Source organism: Macaca thibetana, chromosome 1, assembly GCF_024542745.1.
Source record: "Macaca thibetana thibetana isolate TM-01 chromosome 1, ASM2454274v1, whole genome shotgun sequence".
NCBI classification, from domain to species: Eukaryota; Metazoa; Chordata; class Mammalia; order Primates; family Cercopithecidae; genus Macaca; species Macaca thibetana.
The window spans coordinates 138933164-138949808 of record NC_065578.1 but is presented as its reverse complement, the minus strand read 5'-3'; the positions used below and the strand labels follow the sequence as shown (position 1 = coordinate 138949808).

At 38.3% G+C, this 16645-nt stretch overlaps 2 protein-coding genes and 1 long non-coding RNA gene across 7 annotated transcripts in view; 2 read left to right on the top strand and 1 right to left on the bottom strand.

Annotated features, from left to right (window-relative positions):
• The window catches only part of LOC126937498 (uncharacterized), a 141531-nt gene that overhangs the window by 29829 nt on the left and 95057 nt on the right, over window positions 1–16645 (top strand). The window lies entirely within an intron of this gene.
• Window positions 1–16645, top strand: part of CNIH4 (cornichon family AMPA receptor auxiliary protein 4) — a 728363-nt gene that overhangs the window by 620125 nt on the left and 91593 nt on the right. The gene's annotated exons all lie outside the window — the stretch shown is intronic.
• The window catches only part of NVL (nuclear VCP like), a 106292-nt gene that overhangs the window by 51182 nt on the left and 38465 nt on the right, over window positions 1–16645 (bottom strand). For all 5 annotated transcript variants that reach the window (XM_050760706.1, XM_050760695.1, XM_050760697.1 and 2 more), the window contains 4 exons: window positions 13659–13908; window positions 11971–12189; window positions 9888–9992; window positions 4616–4678 (listed from right to left, as the gene is read on the bottom strand). In XM_050760706.1, the coding sequence (XP_050616663.1) occupies window positions 4616–4678; window positions 9888–9992; window positions 11971–12189; window positions 13659–13908 (637 nt within the window). The remainder of the gene's footprint in view (window positions 1–4615; window positions 4679–9887; window positions 9993–11970; window positions 12190–13658; window positions 13909–16645) is intronic.

The following is a 16645-nucleotide window of genomic DNA, read 5'->3' as shown; positions in this document are numbered from 1 at the left end:
TAGAGACGAGGTTTCACCATGTTGGCCAGGCTAGTCTCAAACTCCCAACCTCAAATGATCCATCCGCCTCAGCCTCCTAAAATGCTGGGATTACAGGCATGAGCCACTGCCCCCGGCCTACAGTGCCAACTATTTCATATCATCTCTGCTATAATGACTCTACGGCCAGAATAAATAATCAAGGCAAAGAATACACCGCAGATGACAGCGATTCAAGTGCTATTTTTTCCTTTGACTAGAAATTTCTTTCCCTCACATCCTTTTGGTATTTTTCGTTAAACTTTTGCTCATTCTGCTTCCCTTACTTGAACTGCTTTCTAACCTACCTCCGAACATTTCTTCTTACATTCTAAAAGATCCTCATTAATCATTCTTCCCATAATAGCAAATTTGATTAAGTTGAACTATATGCAGTTGGCTATTACAGGTCAAAAATGGTTAAATATCAGCAAATGTATATGGCTCATCCTGATACTTTCTGGAATTTGATATATAAAACTGTTTTACTATCATTTGACCCAAACCAAACCCAAAGTATTTCTTTGCTCTTCGAGTACTTTGTATTATTACAACATTTGAGCTCTTCTGCCTTCACTATATTATATTACAAAGCCCTTAGAAAGCAGGAGTCCTATTCAGATATTCAGATTTTATCCTTATTATAACATTTGAGCTCTCCTACCCTCACTATATTATATTACATAGCCCTTGGAAAGCAGGAGTCCCATTCAAATTTTTCTGTCCTAATATCCTGCACAGTATACAAATATAGTGCACAGTGTACAAATATAACACACAGTGTGCAAATACAATAGTGTACAAATATAGTAGACTTTCCTGGAAAATCTAATTCAGCAAAAACTACACTTGTAATGTTGAAGCAAAATATTCAGAACTGTTGTAAAAGAAGGCATCTCAGGGGGCTGGGAGACATAAAGTTTCAGACAGGAATAGAAGAGAACAATCAATACTGTTGGCAAAGTGACTTTGGAAATGGCAAACCAAGGTAGCTAGGTAAAAGGAAATTTAATTTAGGGAAAAGTAAACCTAAAGTTTCAACAAGGACATATTAAAACCTATTTAATCTTAACAAGGCAACAGTGATTAAAAATAAGTAAATGAAAGAAAAGCCCATTTTATCCTTTATTTGAAACATGCCACATTTCAAGTAAAGATCCTACATTTATTATCTCAAAATCTTTATTGGCCATCAAATTTTCAACCATTTTAGTCTGGCTTTTGCAAACATCATTATTAAACATATTTTCCCTAAAGCCACCAATGACCTTCTAATAACTAAATCCCAAGTCCCACTCTCAATATCTTTTATACTGTTTGGTCACACTGACAAGGCTGAAAAACTCATCTTCCCTTGGTTTTCAGGCTTAGCTGGTCTGGGGTGTCCTGCATCTTATGACCAAGTACTTTCAGTCTCCTTTGCCAGATCTTGCTTCTTTATCCCTTAATTGCTTGAATCTTTCAGGGTTCAGTCAGAGACCCTTAATGTAATTGTTCTTTTACTTAATAAACTTGTCCTACCAGACTGAACCCATTCCCATGGTTTTAGGTACCACTTGGATGATAGTGACTTTCAAATCTCTTCAGAGCTTCAGATTCACATTTCCTACCGCCTGCTAGACATCTCCAGATGGCTGTTTAATCTAAAATGTCCTAGAGTGAACTCATTTTCCAATCCCAGGATGCCCATCTTCCTCACTAGATCATCTAATCTTTCTTTTTGAGACAGTCTCACTCTGTTGCCCAGGCTGGAGTGCAGTGGTGTGATCTCTACTCACCGTAACCTCCACCTCCCGAGTTCAAACGATTCTTCTGCCTCAGTCTCCTGAGTAGATGAGATTACAGACACCCACCACTATGCTTGGCTAATTTTTTTGTATTTTTACAATGGGGTTTCACCACATTGGCCACACTGGTCTTGGATTCCTGACCTCAAGTGATCCACCCACCTTGGCCTCCCAAAGTGCAGGGATTATAGGCGTGAGCCACTGTGCCCAGCCCAGATCATCTAATCTTTCAGAGACATTCTGCACTCTTCCATAGACCTCTTCCCCCTACCCACCCATAAAAAACAAATCAGACCACAATGAGGCAAAATGTCATGTTCACCAGACTGGCAAAAATGAAAATATCTGATACCAACACTGCTGTTGCGAATGTGGGACAATCTGATACAATTACTTTATTAAAACAGTTAGCAATATCCAATTTTTTTTTTTTTTTTTTTGAGAGACAGGATGTTGCTGTGTTGTCTAGGCTGGAGAGCAGTGGCGCGATCATAGCTCACTGCAGCCTCGACCTTTTAGGCTCAAGCAATCCTCCTACCTCAGCCTCCCAAGGAGATGGGACTACAGGTGTGCATCTGGCTAATTTTATGGTTTTTTTTTTGTAGAGACAGGGTCTCACTATGTTGCCCATGCTGGTCTCAAACTGGCCTCAAGCAATCCTCCTGCCTTGACCTCTCAAAGTGCTGGGATTACAGATGTGAGGCACTATGCCCAGCCAATACCTAATATTTTTGAAAGTGCACATACTCTAAGATTCAGCAATTCTCCTTCTGGGTATATACCCTAGGCAGAAAAAAATCTCACAAATATATGCAAAGATATACATATATAATATTCAACCTAAAAATTCATCAGGAAAAAAACCCTAATTTTTAAAGTATGGTTATATTCATTCAATGAAATGCCACACAAAAAGTTAATAAACTAAAAATACATCAACAGATATAAGTATTATAAGTAAATATTGAACAAAAATAACAACCAAGAATAGGTGTAGTCACTCACGCCTGTAATCCTAGCATTTTGGGAGGCTGAGATAGGAGGATCACCTGAGGCCAGGAGTTTGAGACCAGCCCAGGCAACACAGCAAAACCTCTGTTTCAGAGATCCTGTCTCTCTCTCAAAAAACAAAACAAAACAAAACAAAAACCAAAAAACCCAACCAAACCAAGTTGCAAAAGAATACACACTATTTAAAGGGCTTTTTTGTTTGTTTTGCTTTATACCATGGAGAGTGTATAAGGAGAGTCCAAAAGTATAACTAAAGTAGATATAACAGTTATAAACTTCAAATGTATCCATCACTGACCTTCAATTATTATCAACTCAATGTATGACCAATCTTGCTTCATCTATACTCCTGTCCACTTTCCTTGTTTTATTGAAGAAAATCCTAGATGTCCTATTTTATTTATAAATATTTCAGTATCTCCAAAATATAATGATTTTAACATGTCATTATTACACTTAAAAATTAGTATTTTCTTAATATCAAATATTCAGTAAGCACTAACATTTCCAATTATCTCATAAACCTCATACTTAAAAACAAAATTACATTAAAAATTTTTTTTGGTAGAGACAGGGTTTTGGTACGTTGGTCTGTCTTAAATGCCTGGCCTCAAGTGATCCTCTTGCCTCAGTCTCCCAAAGTGCTGGGGATCACAGGTGTCAGCCACTGTGCCTGGCCTCATACTTCTGAAACATATAAAATAATACTATATATTGTTTAGGGATACATACATACATAGTAAATATAGAAAGAAGTGCATGGAACTAATAAGCACCAAATTCAGCCTTGTGGTAAGTTCCATGGGAGACAGAACAGGGAACATCACGAGGAAGGGTTTGCAAAAGCTTTAAGTGCATTTTTTTTTTTTTGCTGGGTGATAGATACATAGGGGTACATTATATTACTCTTTGGAATTCCTTATATGTGGAAACTTTTATAATAAAATTTTTACTAATTACAATCTTTAAAAATATGTTACACTCTTGCTTTATTTAAAGCCTCTATTAGCTCTCTGATAGTCTGAAGTTAACATCCAAATTCTAGCTTGGTATAAAGGCCCTTCAGTGTCTGGCTATAACCTTCTTTTCCAATCCCAGTTCCCACCAACGCCCTCTGCTTCAAGGTTCACATCTAATACCACCTCTGCTGGAAAACGAAGTACAAGAAAAGTTACGAGGTATGTAAAAAGTCCATAGGAAATACTTAAGTATAACTCCCTTATTTTAGGGAGAAAGTAATACACAATAGGAAAGATTTAAAAGTTGGGGTAGAGATAAATTTTAAAAACCTTTTAAAACAAATGTTACCCTCATTTCTTCTTTGTTGGAATATATCATAGAATGGCATTTTTACTTTTCATAGAGAAGGACAAAAAATAAGAAATTCAAAGTGTCTTAAATTTAGATAATAAATTGCTTAAATGCAGAAGGAAGATACAGCACTTGAGTGACTTCTATCTCCAGAAGTATTTTTATTTATTAATACAGAACTCATCTAAGCCACACGACAACAGGATAAAAAGTAGATCAGGAGTCAGACAACTCAGACTGAAATCTTTGCTCTACTGCTTCTAGCTGTGGGAAAATTCAGGCTCAGAGGTTAACAGACTTAATTGAGAAAGCATTTATACACCCAAAGTAGCAGAGGAGAGCAAAGCTCAACCTCCTCACTCCTATGGCACTGATTTTAAATACCAAAATACCACAACTGCTGAAAGATTTGAGAACATTTTACCCCGTAGCTTGCATGACCATTACTTTTTCTAATCTAAAATAATGACTCATGCTCAATAACTTACCATGTTTAGTAATTCAGGGCCCTTGACAGATATAAAATTTAGTCCAGACTCATTTGCAACAGCCTAGCAAGAGGAAACAAAAAGACACAAGTAAGGCCAATACACAGTAATAATAACAACAATAATAATGATGATGTGTGACAAAGGACTTCTTGTGTTTTTTTTCTTTTCTTTTTTTTTTTTGAGACGGAGTCTCGCTCGGTCGCCTAGGCTGGAGGGCAGTGGTGCAATCTCGGCTCACTGTAAGCTCTGCCTCCCAGGTTCATGCCATTCTCCTGCCTCAGCCTCCTGAGTAGCTGGGACTACAGGTGCTCGCCACCAAGCCCGGCTAATTTTTTGTATTTTTAGTAGAGATGGGGTTTCACCATGTTAGCCAGGATGGTCTCAATCTCCTGACCTCGTGATCTGCACACCTCGGCCTCCCAAATGGTAGGATTACAGGCATGAGTGGCGCCCAGCCCTTTTTGTAGTCTTAAGTCTGTGTCTCCCTTCCTATATTAATAGTGACTTGTTTCTTATTAAAAGGAAAAAAGGGCTGGGTGCGGTGGCTCACGCCTGTAATCCTAGTACTTTGGGAGGCTGAGGCGGGTGGATCACCTGAGGTCAGGAGTTCAAGACCAGCCTGACCAATATGGTGAAACCCCCATCTCTACTAAAAATACAAAAATTAGCCGGACGTGGTGGCATGTGCCTATAGTCTCAGCTACTCGAGAGGCTGAGACAGGAGAACTGCTCGTACCCAGGAGGCAGAGGTTGCAGTGAGTCAAGATTGCGCCATAGCACTCTAGCCTGGGTAACAGAGCAAGACTCTGTCTCAAAAAAAAAAAGAAAAAGAAAAAGAAAAAAAGACAAATGGGAAAAGGGGAATACATAAAGGTAAAATCAAAGGATAACCTACAACTTTCTTTTTTTTTTTTAATTTCACTTTAATTTTTTTTTGTTTTTTTGAGACAGAATCTTACTGTCGCCCAGGCTGGAGTGCGGTGATGAGATCACAGCTCACTGCAGTCTTGACTTCCCAGGTTCAGGCAATCCTCTCACCTCAGCCTTCCGAGGAGCTGGGACTACAGGAGTCTGCCACCACACTCAGTTAATTTTTGTATTTTTTTGGTAGAGGCAGGGTTTTGCCACAATGCCCAGGCTGAAACCTAGGACTTTCTAAGAATTACTAAGGCTATAAATCAAATGGAAATGACACAAAATATTTATGTGAACATTTGTTTACATAAACATGCTTATTATGTAAATACAAATACATTTATAGCCCTAATTTGGGATTCCAGTGAAAATGCTAGTCTCTGTACTCAAGAAATACCTCATGGGGTGAAAGTATTCATTCATTTACAAATGAAAATTTAACAACATCAGTTATCAGTCTTTACGAAGGGTCAATGTTGAGAAACACATAGTTGTATGTGTAGAAGAGTCTAAGAATTACAATCTGAACGCAGAGGTGAAATCTGAATAAAATCAATCAGAACTTCAAAATGATCATGAAAGAGAGTCCTTTCCTATTCTTAGAACCTGGTATCTGAGCTCCCGATCTATGTTCCACTTACTACTTCTCAGCATCACCACTTGGATCACACAAGCATTTCAAAACTATTACTTCCAAAACTAGACTCCCAATTCTTACTCTCCCAAACCTCTCCAACTCCAGCAACTGCATGCCCTGACTTTATGCTAGTTACATACTTAGTATGTGCAGGTGCCAACAAAAATTGTATTATTTGGTTATCCTGAGTAAATAAAACAATCAAGATCAGCCAAATACCTAATTTTATATGCATCTCTAGGTTTCTAGGTTCTGACCTATAATTTGTTCCATAAGTTTATCCTAGGCCACACTTTGCCTCTGCCATTCAAGGACATTTTCTATTTCTGGATTCTTGGGCACGTAGTCTTGCACCCTTCGGAGAACCTGATGAAAGTTGTTGTGAACACTCTTCCCCAGAAACAATACATATACACACAATACATGGCCTCGGCTCATAGATTCAGTGAAGCTGTGAAGTCCATCCATGGAGTCCTAGGTAAGAGTCCCCGCTCCCAAAGGTCAGATATAAGAAATCTAAAGCCAGCACAGTGGCTCACGCCTGTAATCCCAGCACTTTGGGAGGCCGAGATGGGCGGATCACGAGGTTAGGAGATCGAGACCAGCCTGGCTAACGCGGTGAAACCCTGTCTCTACTAAAAATACAAAAAATTACCCGGGCATGGTGGTGGGAACCTGTAGTCCCAGCTACTCGGGAGGCTGAGGCAGGAGAATGGCGTGAACCCGGGAGGTGAAGCTTGCAGTGAGCCAAGGTTGTGCCACTGCACTCCAGCCTGGGCGACAGAGCAAGACTCTGTCACAGACACACACACACACACACAAAAAGAAATCTGACTAAACAGAGTGGTCCTCAATTGTTGGCAGTTCAGTAGGGGGGAGAAGAAGAGGAGAAATGTGGATCTATGATGTTTTAGTACCATATATGCTTTTCAAGTTATCCAAGCTACCTCCTCTCTGCTGTGAACAGGACTACTCAAAGGCAGATGTAACTAATTAAATAATAAACACTATAAGACACACACGAAAGGGAACGCATTGACCTGGAGAATTCACACACCAGCATGCAGAACCTTCTTTCTGGCTATATTTTTCCAAAACTATTGTGAAAAAAATGTAGATCAATGACTGTGTCGTTCTCTTCTAACTCCATACCCAGCTCCCTGAAAGCAATGCCTTGTAAGAGTACTGAACACATTAAGCAAGGAAAATTAGTAGTATAAATAAACGTAAGTTTTATACACAGCACTATGGACATTTGATATTTACTGAGGAGTTATAATTCGGTTGCTGTGGTACTTATTAAACATGTTATTATTTCAATTTCTTACAAGTAATTCAAAATATTTTTAAAAGTTGATAAGGGTTAGTTATGGATGTAATATTATACAGACACTGAAAATGATGGATAACATACTTTACACATAGGGAAGACAGTTCTTTTTTTTTTTTTTTTTTGACTTTTTTTTATTATTATTATACTTCAAGTTCTAGGGTACATGTGCATAATGTGCAGGTTTGTTACATATGTATACTTGTGCCATGTTGCTGTGCTGCACCCATCAACTCGTCATTTACATCAGGTATAACTCCCAATGCAATCCCTCCCCCCTCCCCCCTCCCCATAATAGGCCCCAGTGTGTGATGTCCCCCTTCCTGAGTCCAAGTGATCTCATTGTTCAGTTCCCACCTATGAGTGAGAACACGCGGTGTTTGGTTTTCTGTTCTTGTGATAGTTTGCTAAGAATGATGGTTTCCAGCTGCATCCATGTCCCTACAAAGGACACAAACTCATCCTTTTTTATGGCTGCATAGTAGGGAAGACAGTTCTAATAAGCATCAGTCCAAAGGGAAAAAAAAAGCACAAAAAGACAGAAATTTGCCCACATAAAAATAAAACCAAAAAAGCTCAAGGTGTCAAACATGATTACAGTCAAGATAAACTGATCAACATTTATAAATAACAAATCTTAATATATGAAGTGATTATAAATAAGAAAGAAAATCACATGTATGCCATTAGAAAAACAGGAAAGGATATGAATAGACAATTCACAAAGAAAAATAGCCAATAAACATATTTAAATTAAAAAAACATTAGTTTTTGTTTTCTTTTTTCTTTTTTGAGACAGTCTCACTCTGTTGCCTAGGCTGGCATGCAGTGGCATGATCTTGGCTCACTGCAGCCTCTGCCTCCTTGCTTCAGGCAATTCTTGTGCCTCAGCCTCCCCAGTAGCTGGGATTACAGGCATGCAGCACTGCACCTGGCTAATTTTGTAATTTACTTTAGTAGAGACAGGGTTTTACCATGTTGCCCACGCTGGTCTCGAAATCCTGGCCTCAAGTGATCCACCTGCCTCGGCCTCCCAAAGTGCTGGGGTTATAGGCATGAGCTACCACGCCTGGCCAAAAAAACACTAGTAATTTTAAAAATGCGACTTAAACTGCAAGATAGCATTTTTACCTATTAAATTGTCCACTATTAAAAGCAACGTTCATGGCCATCACTAGTTTAAGGTGTGGGAAAATTGATACTCATATCCTATTGATACAAAGGTAAAAACTGCTGAAAACCTTTAGGAAGGCATTTTAATAATATGGCTCAAAAGCTTTAAAAACATACATTCCTTTGACTGGAAAATTACTTAGATATGCATTCTAATATAATTATTAGTCAAGCTACAAACATATAAGTGCAAGACCATTTAAAGTAGTGTTGTTTCAATATGGGATCATTTCCATAAATTATAGAACATCTATCTTTATGGTAGAATATTATGCAGGCATTAAAAATATTGATGTTTATCAATATATACTGACATGTGACGATGCTCAGGAAATATAACTAAGTGAGAAAAATATGTTTAAAAAAGCTTATATCTGTGGCTGGGTGTAGTGGCTCATGCCTGTAATCCCAGCACTTTGGGAGGCTGAGGCAGGCAGGTCACGAGGTCAGAAGTTTGAGACCAGCCTGACCAACATGGTGAAACCCCATCTCTACTAAAAATACAAAAATTAGCCAGGCGTGGTGGCGTGTGCCTGTAATCCTAGCCACTCGGGAGGCTGAGGCAAGATCATTGATTGAACACGGGAGGCGGAGGTTGCAGTGAGCCAAGATCATGCCACTGCACTCCAGCCTGGGCAACAGAATGAGACTCTGTCTCAAAAAGGGAGGGAAAAAAAAGCTTATGTTTGTAAACATGCATGTAAAAATGTAAAAGTTAGATATTATTTTGATATGTATGCATAGAAAAAATCTGAAGGATTGACAATGAAATGAAATAATAGTAGTACATAGTAGTGAATTACACACAATGCTTTTCCTTTTTGCTTATTTTTATTTTCTATTATGAAAAAACAATTTTAGAAAATAATTACAAGAAATATTTAAGTTATAAACAATAACAATACCAAAGCAGGAAACCAAGTCAAGTAAAAACTTAAACTATGGAATAATACTCACTAAAAAGCTAAAATATAATACATAGAAAATATATAATTGTATGTTAAAATTGATAGGATTATGGTTGATATAAACATTTTTCAATCATGTGCCTTTGTAATTTAAAAAAGTAGGAAATTTTCATGAAGAAAGTTGTCAGTTTTGCTAAAATAAACTTCTGATAAAAATTATGCATAAGACTTACCTAACTGTAATATTTAAAGTTAAATTCATATCTGATAGTAAGAAATCAATTACATGCAATTGAACATATATACCTTTGCCAGCAGAGTCTTCCCACAGCCAGGCGGACCAGCAAGGAGGACCCCAGCTGGAGTCACCAATCCAAGAGCTTTGAACTGGTCTGGGTTGCGTACTGGTGCCTGGAAAGAATGATACCAACGGTGATCCATTACATACCTATTTTATACTGCAGGTTCAAATTATCTTCAGATATATATTTTATGTTTTTTAATTTTTTTATTTTTTGAGCGTGCCTCTATCACCCAGGATAGAGTGCAGTGGCATTACTTTGGCTCACTGCAACTTCTGCCTCCTGGGTTCAAGCGATCCTCCTACCTTAGCCTTGTGAGTAGCTGGGACTACAGGCACATGCCACCACGCCTGGCTAATTTTTGTATTTTTTATTTTATTTTATTTTTTTGAGACAGAGTCTCGCTCTGTCGCCCAAGCTGGAGTGCAGTGGCCGGATCTCAGCTCACTGCAAGCTCCGCCTCCCGGGTTCACGCCATTCTCCTGTCTCAGCCTCCCGAGTAGCTGGAACTACAGGAGCCTGCCACCTCGCCCGGCTAGTTTTTTTTGTATTTTTTTAGTAGAGACGGGGTTTCACCGTGGTAGCCAGGATGGTCTCGATCTCCTGACCTCGTGATCCACCCATCTCGGCCTCCCAAAGTGCTGGGATTACAGGATTGAGCCACCGCGCCCGGCCAATTTTTGCATTTTTAGTAGAGTTGGGGTTTCACCACATTGGCCAGGCTGGTCTCGAACTCCTGACCTCAGGTGATCCACCTGCCTCAGCCTTCCAAAGTGCTGGGATTACAGACAGGAGCCACTGTGCCCGGCCTCTCAGGCTTAATTTCAACATGACTGTGAGGCCTAAAGATATGAACAGTACCTGTTTACCTGTTCATGCCCTGTGGTGATAAAGAGAAAAGTCCCCGCGCTTGAGGAATGTATACTTGAACGTAACATCTAAGAACATTTTAGACATAACAATAGAATATTTCGACAAATATTTTTTAGAAAACCATTTAAATATCTAGGTTATAAAATGTTTAGACAATGGTCTCCTCTAAGAAATCAGACGCAGCAGTAACTTTTGCATAGTTAAAATTTTGTCAGAGATACCTGTTGACTATAATTCCAGTGTATTTTCTCTTTCAGTAGTACATACCTCTAAATCGATCATATTTCAATTAATGAATCACGGAACGATGAGTAGAAAAGTAAAGTAAATAAAAATTAATCCGAAGTTTTACGTGCATTAAAATTGCCTTGACCCATAAAATCAGGTTCAGAAAGTCTTTGTCAAACGATTTGGTCTTGACTGAATCAAACCTGAAGGTTTTTGTGCTTGTTTAAACTCACTGCTATAGAAATGAAGCACAACCAAAAGGATCAGCACAAAATAGGTCTCAGTGGAGTATTATTCAGCCACAAAAATGAAGGAAATCCTGTCATTTGCAGCAACATAGATGGAACTAGAGGTCATTATGTCAGTAAAATAAACCAGGCACAGAAAGGCAAATATTGCACATTCTCACTCATAGTGGGAGCTAATAAAGTGGATCTCATGGAAATGGAGAGCAAACTGATGGTTATCAGAGGCTGGAAAGGCAAAGCGGAGAGGAGTATGACGAAGAGAAGTTGGTTAACGGGTAAAAAAATATAGATAGGAGTAATAAGTTCTGGTATTTGATAGCCCAGTAGGGAAATTACATTTCAAAATAGCTAGAAGAAAAAAAGTATATTTCAAAATAGCTAGAAGAAAAAAAGTATAATGTTCCCAACACAAAACATAAACATTAGAGGTGATGAATATCCCAATTACTCTGACTTCATCATTACACATTTAATACATGTATCAAAATATCACATGTACCCCCAAAATATTTACAACTGTGATATATCAATTAAAAAAATAAACAAATAAATCAGATCTCAAACAAAAGAAAAACCATTGTTGGGGGCTTAGCACTTGAAAGAAGTGCTACATTCAAGTCAATTTAGACACAGTGATTAAGTCAGTTTAGCCACAGAACCTAGTACACATGCATGGAGCTTTATCTCTGATCCTTAATCCATGACATGCCAATAATATTTGGCAGCTGATATACCTACCAATATTGCCATGGTGAGCTCCTCTCTAATGTCTTCCAGGGCACCAATATCTGCCCATGTCACGTTAGGGACAGTGACAAAGCCTTCCCTTTTGGCAGAGGGTTGGACTGAGGATAGAGCAACAATGAAATCATTCAGTTCAATGCACAGGCCTTGCATCTGCTCCTCTGAGAGGGGATCTTGGTCTCTTAGCAACCCCAGCAGCCTTTGTAATTCATCCTTGAAGGGAACAATTGAGGGGAAGATAAAAAAACACCACAACAGCTATAGAAAAGTTACATTTTCTACTTATAAAAATTATTACTGTAGTATTTCCGTAAGCTATCCTGAACTTCTATGTAGTTTAATAATTTTCTCTCTGACATGAGACAAGCTCATTTTATTCTAAAGGATCATATGCTCTGGTCAAGTAAAGATACACCAACTATAATTAAATATATAAGAATGATTTCTATATACTAGGGCTAGGTATAGCAAATATAAGCAGTTGGCAAATATTCATTTCAGCAACCATGATATTTCCCATATTTCATTTATGAATATTCAAGAAACAGCTGAATCCTGCTGAAATTTAAAAAAGTTACACTGGAGGTAGTATAATTCATTAATATGGTTCCTTAACGGTTTATCAACTAAGTAGAGGGAAGGCAATTTTCCTATTACTATCAAATCTTAAAAGGCAGATTTCTTGCTTTGTGAAGATGAAAGGATAAGTCTAAAAAATAGGTAACCGATTAATTCAATTTATAAAATATTAATTTATATGCAATATTATAAAACAAATGAGTTTGTTATTTTTTACAGAAGTAAAGTTTCAAATGTCTAAGAAAAAAATAAATTATGTGAGAACAAAAGATCTGGATTTAAGCCCTTGCTCTATAAAGTAGAGGCTGTATGGGCTTGGGCAAATCACAACCTCTTAAGCTTAGTGCCTTTGATTATAAAATGGGGAAAATAATGATATTTATATAAGGTTACAGGGATCAAATTATATAACATACAGAAGCCATCTGTGCAAGCTATAAAATGCTACATAAAATGCTATATATATTGAATTTTCATGACTCACAAAACTAAAAAATTTAATACTGATCTTAGATTGATAAATGTCCCCTATTATTCATATGACTGTCCTCCAGAGCTGTTTGCAGCTACCGACGTGGATACAGTTGTGTCAACAGACCACTGTAATCTACCTAACCAAAAGTTAATCAGGAGATATAATTAAATGCCAATGCTGAAATAGGGGTTGACAACCTTTTTCTGTAAAGGTCTAGACAGTAAACACTGTAGGCTTTGTGGGCTATGGTATCTGCTGCAGACTCCTATGTGAATTCTGCCGTGAAGTACGAAAGCAGAAAGAGGCAACATGTATACAAATGAACATGGCTGTGTTCCAATATAACTTTAATTTACAAAAACAGGTGGTGGGTGGGTAGGCCACAGTCTGCCAACCCCATTCCAGAATCTCATAATCATTATTGTAAAATGAATTTATTCAGAATAAACATAAAACAACTCGTATTTTTGAAATGATACACATTATGGGTATAAATGATAATTATTCTATAGATTAAATGCCAATAAAACAGAAAGTAATAAACCTCAACTATACTGACCCTTGCTTCAATGTAAAATAACACAAAGAACATTAAAAGGACAATTTAAAGTGCCTTTAGAGAAAGCACCTGTGTTTCAGAAGTGGATTCAGTTCCCAGACTTTCCTCCTGGACTCCTTTAGATGGCAAATCTTCCATTTCAGGATCTTTCTTCTCCTGTTCCTGTAGCTTCATTAAGACTCTGTTGACTGCACACATTGCTGCCTCTCGGCACAGTGCCATCAGATCAGCACCAACAAAGCCTGGAGTTAGGTGTGCTAAGTGACAGAAATCAAAAGCTTGAGGAAGCCTAAGTTTTCTGCACAACGTCTGAAGTATTCTGTAGAAAAGACAGGGGAAAAAATTTCCAATTCCCAATTTAATAGTAAAAACAAGTCATCAACTATATTTATTCGAAGTCCTTCACATCTGCCAAAGGTATCAAAATGGATACTATATAAGATCAAATAGTTCATTCACTCAACAAATGCTAAGTTACATGTTCCATCTTATTCCAGAAAGGATTATGGTAAATATCTGCTTTGTTAGGAACCATGCTAAATGCTGTGAGGAATACATAGAATTTTTAAAAAATATTTTGCCTTTAAGAATTTATAACATTACAGGGGAAATAAGATAAATAACTTATGAGGGTACTTTTAGAGTAGATTAAATGGATGTCTACCAGAAATAAAAGCCCCCACATTCATACAAACCATTAATTATCTTCATCATTGAAAATTATCTTGCCATATACTTCCCATTTTATATGAGGACAGTTAAATCTCCAACTTTAACTTTACTTATTGTTCATCCCCTGTACTACACGTGTGAAAAATCTTGTTCAACCTAACTGGCAACATGGTATCTATAAAAATCTGGACTTCTAGATAATTGTTGTTAAAGGAATATCTTGAACAATTTCTGATAAGACCTAAATAAAAACTTAAAAGCAGTAAAGATATTCAAGATGAGACCAGGTGCAGTGGCTCACGCCCGTAATCCCACACCTGCAATTACTCTGGGAGGCTGAGGCAGGCAGATCACTTGAGGTCAAGAGTTTGAGATTAGCCTGGTCAACATGGCAAAATCCCATCTCTACTAAACATACAAAAATTAGCTGGGAGTGGCCGGGTGCAGTGGCTCATGCCTGTAATCGCAGCACTTCGGGAGGCCAAGGTGGGTGGATCACGAGGTCAGGATATCGAGACCATCCTGACTAACACAGTGAAACCCCGTCTCTACTAAAAATACAAAAAATTAGCCAGGCGTGGTGGCAGGTGCCTGTAGTCCCAGCTACTCGGGAGGCGGAGGCAGAAGAATGGTGTGAACCTGGGAGGCGGAGCTTGCAGTGAGCCGAGATCACGCCATTGCACTCCAGCCTGGGCGACAGAACCGGGAGGTGGAAGTTGCAGTGAGCCAAGATTGTGTCTCTGCACTCCAGCCTGAATGACAGAGCAAGACTCTGTCTCGAATAATAATAAAAAAAGATATTCAGGATAAAAGGTCTGAAGCCAAACTGCAAGAGTTTGAATCCCAGCTCTGTTACCCTTTGTAATCTGGGCCAGTTACTTAACCTTTGTGCTTCAGTTTCTTCATTTATTCAATCTATATTATAGTAGCACTTATTCAGAGGGCGGTTGCTACAAATGAATACACGCAAAGCACATAAAACAGTGGCTGATCCATAGTTAGTGACCAATGAATGTTAATTCTTTTTTTTTTTTTTCTTTCTGAGACGGAGTTTTGCTCTTGTTGCCCAGGCTGGAGTGCAATGGCCCAATCTCGGCTCACCGCAACCTCTGCCTCCCAGGTTCTAGTGATTCTCCTGCCTCAGCCTTTGAAGTAGCTGGGATTATAGGCATGCACCAATGAATGTTAATTCTTATTTACATATTTTGATATTATAAACTAACTTGGACAAGCAAATATATTTTAAAATTAATAAATGTGTAAAGAAGACTAATATTTTCAAATGTCAAGCTAATAAAGATTATAGAAAAATCATATTGGATCATGTAAGTGAGCAGAATAGAAGCAGATAAACATTACTGACAAATTTTTTAAAATTTCACTTGGATACTCTGAATAATGGGAATCAAGAAAACTTTCCACTAAAGAACTATTTCCAAAAGACACAGATCCAATTTGCTACTATGCATAAGAATACAAAATACTCTTCGACTTACCATGAGTTTACATCCTGATAAACCCATTCTAAGTCAAAAACATCATGATAAACCCTTTGTAAAGTTGAAAAAACTATAAGCCAAACCACTGTCAGTTGGGGACTATCTGTACTAAGAACATTTTGGATGTTATGAAAATGGCTAACAGAAAATAATAACATCCTTTTCATAGTTGTACTCTATCCCTAAAAATAAGTGGATATTTCTAGTCATTATACTGTAGAAACTCCAAAAGAGGGGAAAGCTACCACTGTACTAGCTCCAGCTACTGCAGCCACGTGAGACCATGAGGCAGAACCATCTAGCTGAGGCCTTTCCAAATTCTTTTTTTTTTAAATTTTTTTTTTTTTTTGAGACGGAGTCTCGCTCTGTCGCCCAGGCTGGAGTGCAGTGGCTGGATCTCAGCTCACTGCAAGCTCCGCCTCCCGGGTTCACGCCATTCTCCGGCCTCAGCCTCCCGAGTAGCTGGGACTACAGGCGCCCGCCACCTCGCCCGGCTAGTTTTTTGTATTTCTTAATAGAGACGGGGTTTCACCGTGTTAGCCAGGATGGTTTCGATCTCCTGACCTCGTGATCCGCCCGTCTCGGCCTCCCAAAGTGCTGGGATTACAGGCTTGAGCCACCGCGCCCGGCCCCTTTCCAAATTCTTGATCCTCAGAAACTGTGACACAATAAAATGAGTAGTGTTGTAAGACACTAAATTTTGGTGTGGTCTGTTTTACACCAATAGAAACTGAACAGTTATATGGGTCTCCTTTTATGTATGCTGAAACTTTTCCATAATTTTATGCTTTTGAAGTACAGGATGATATTGGGAGGATCATTTGAGGGCAGGAGTTCAAGATGAACCTGAGCAACATAGTGAGACCCTCTCTCTATATATAAAAA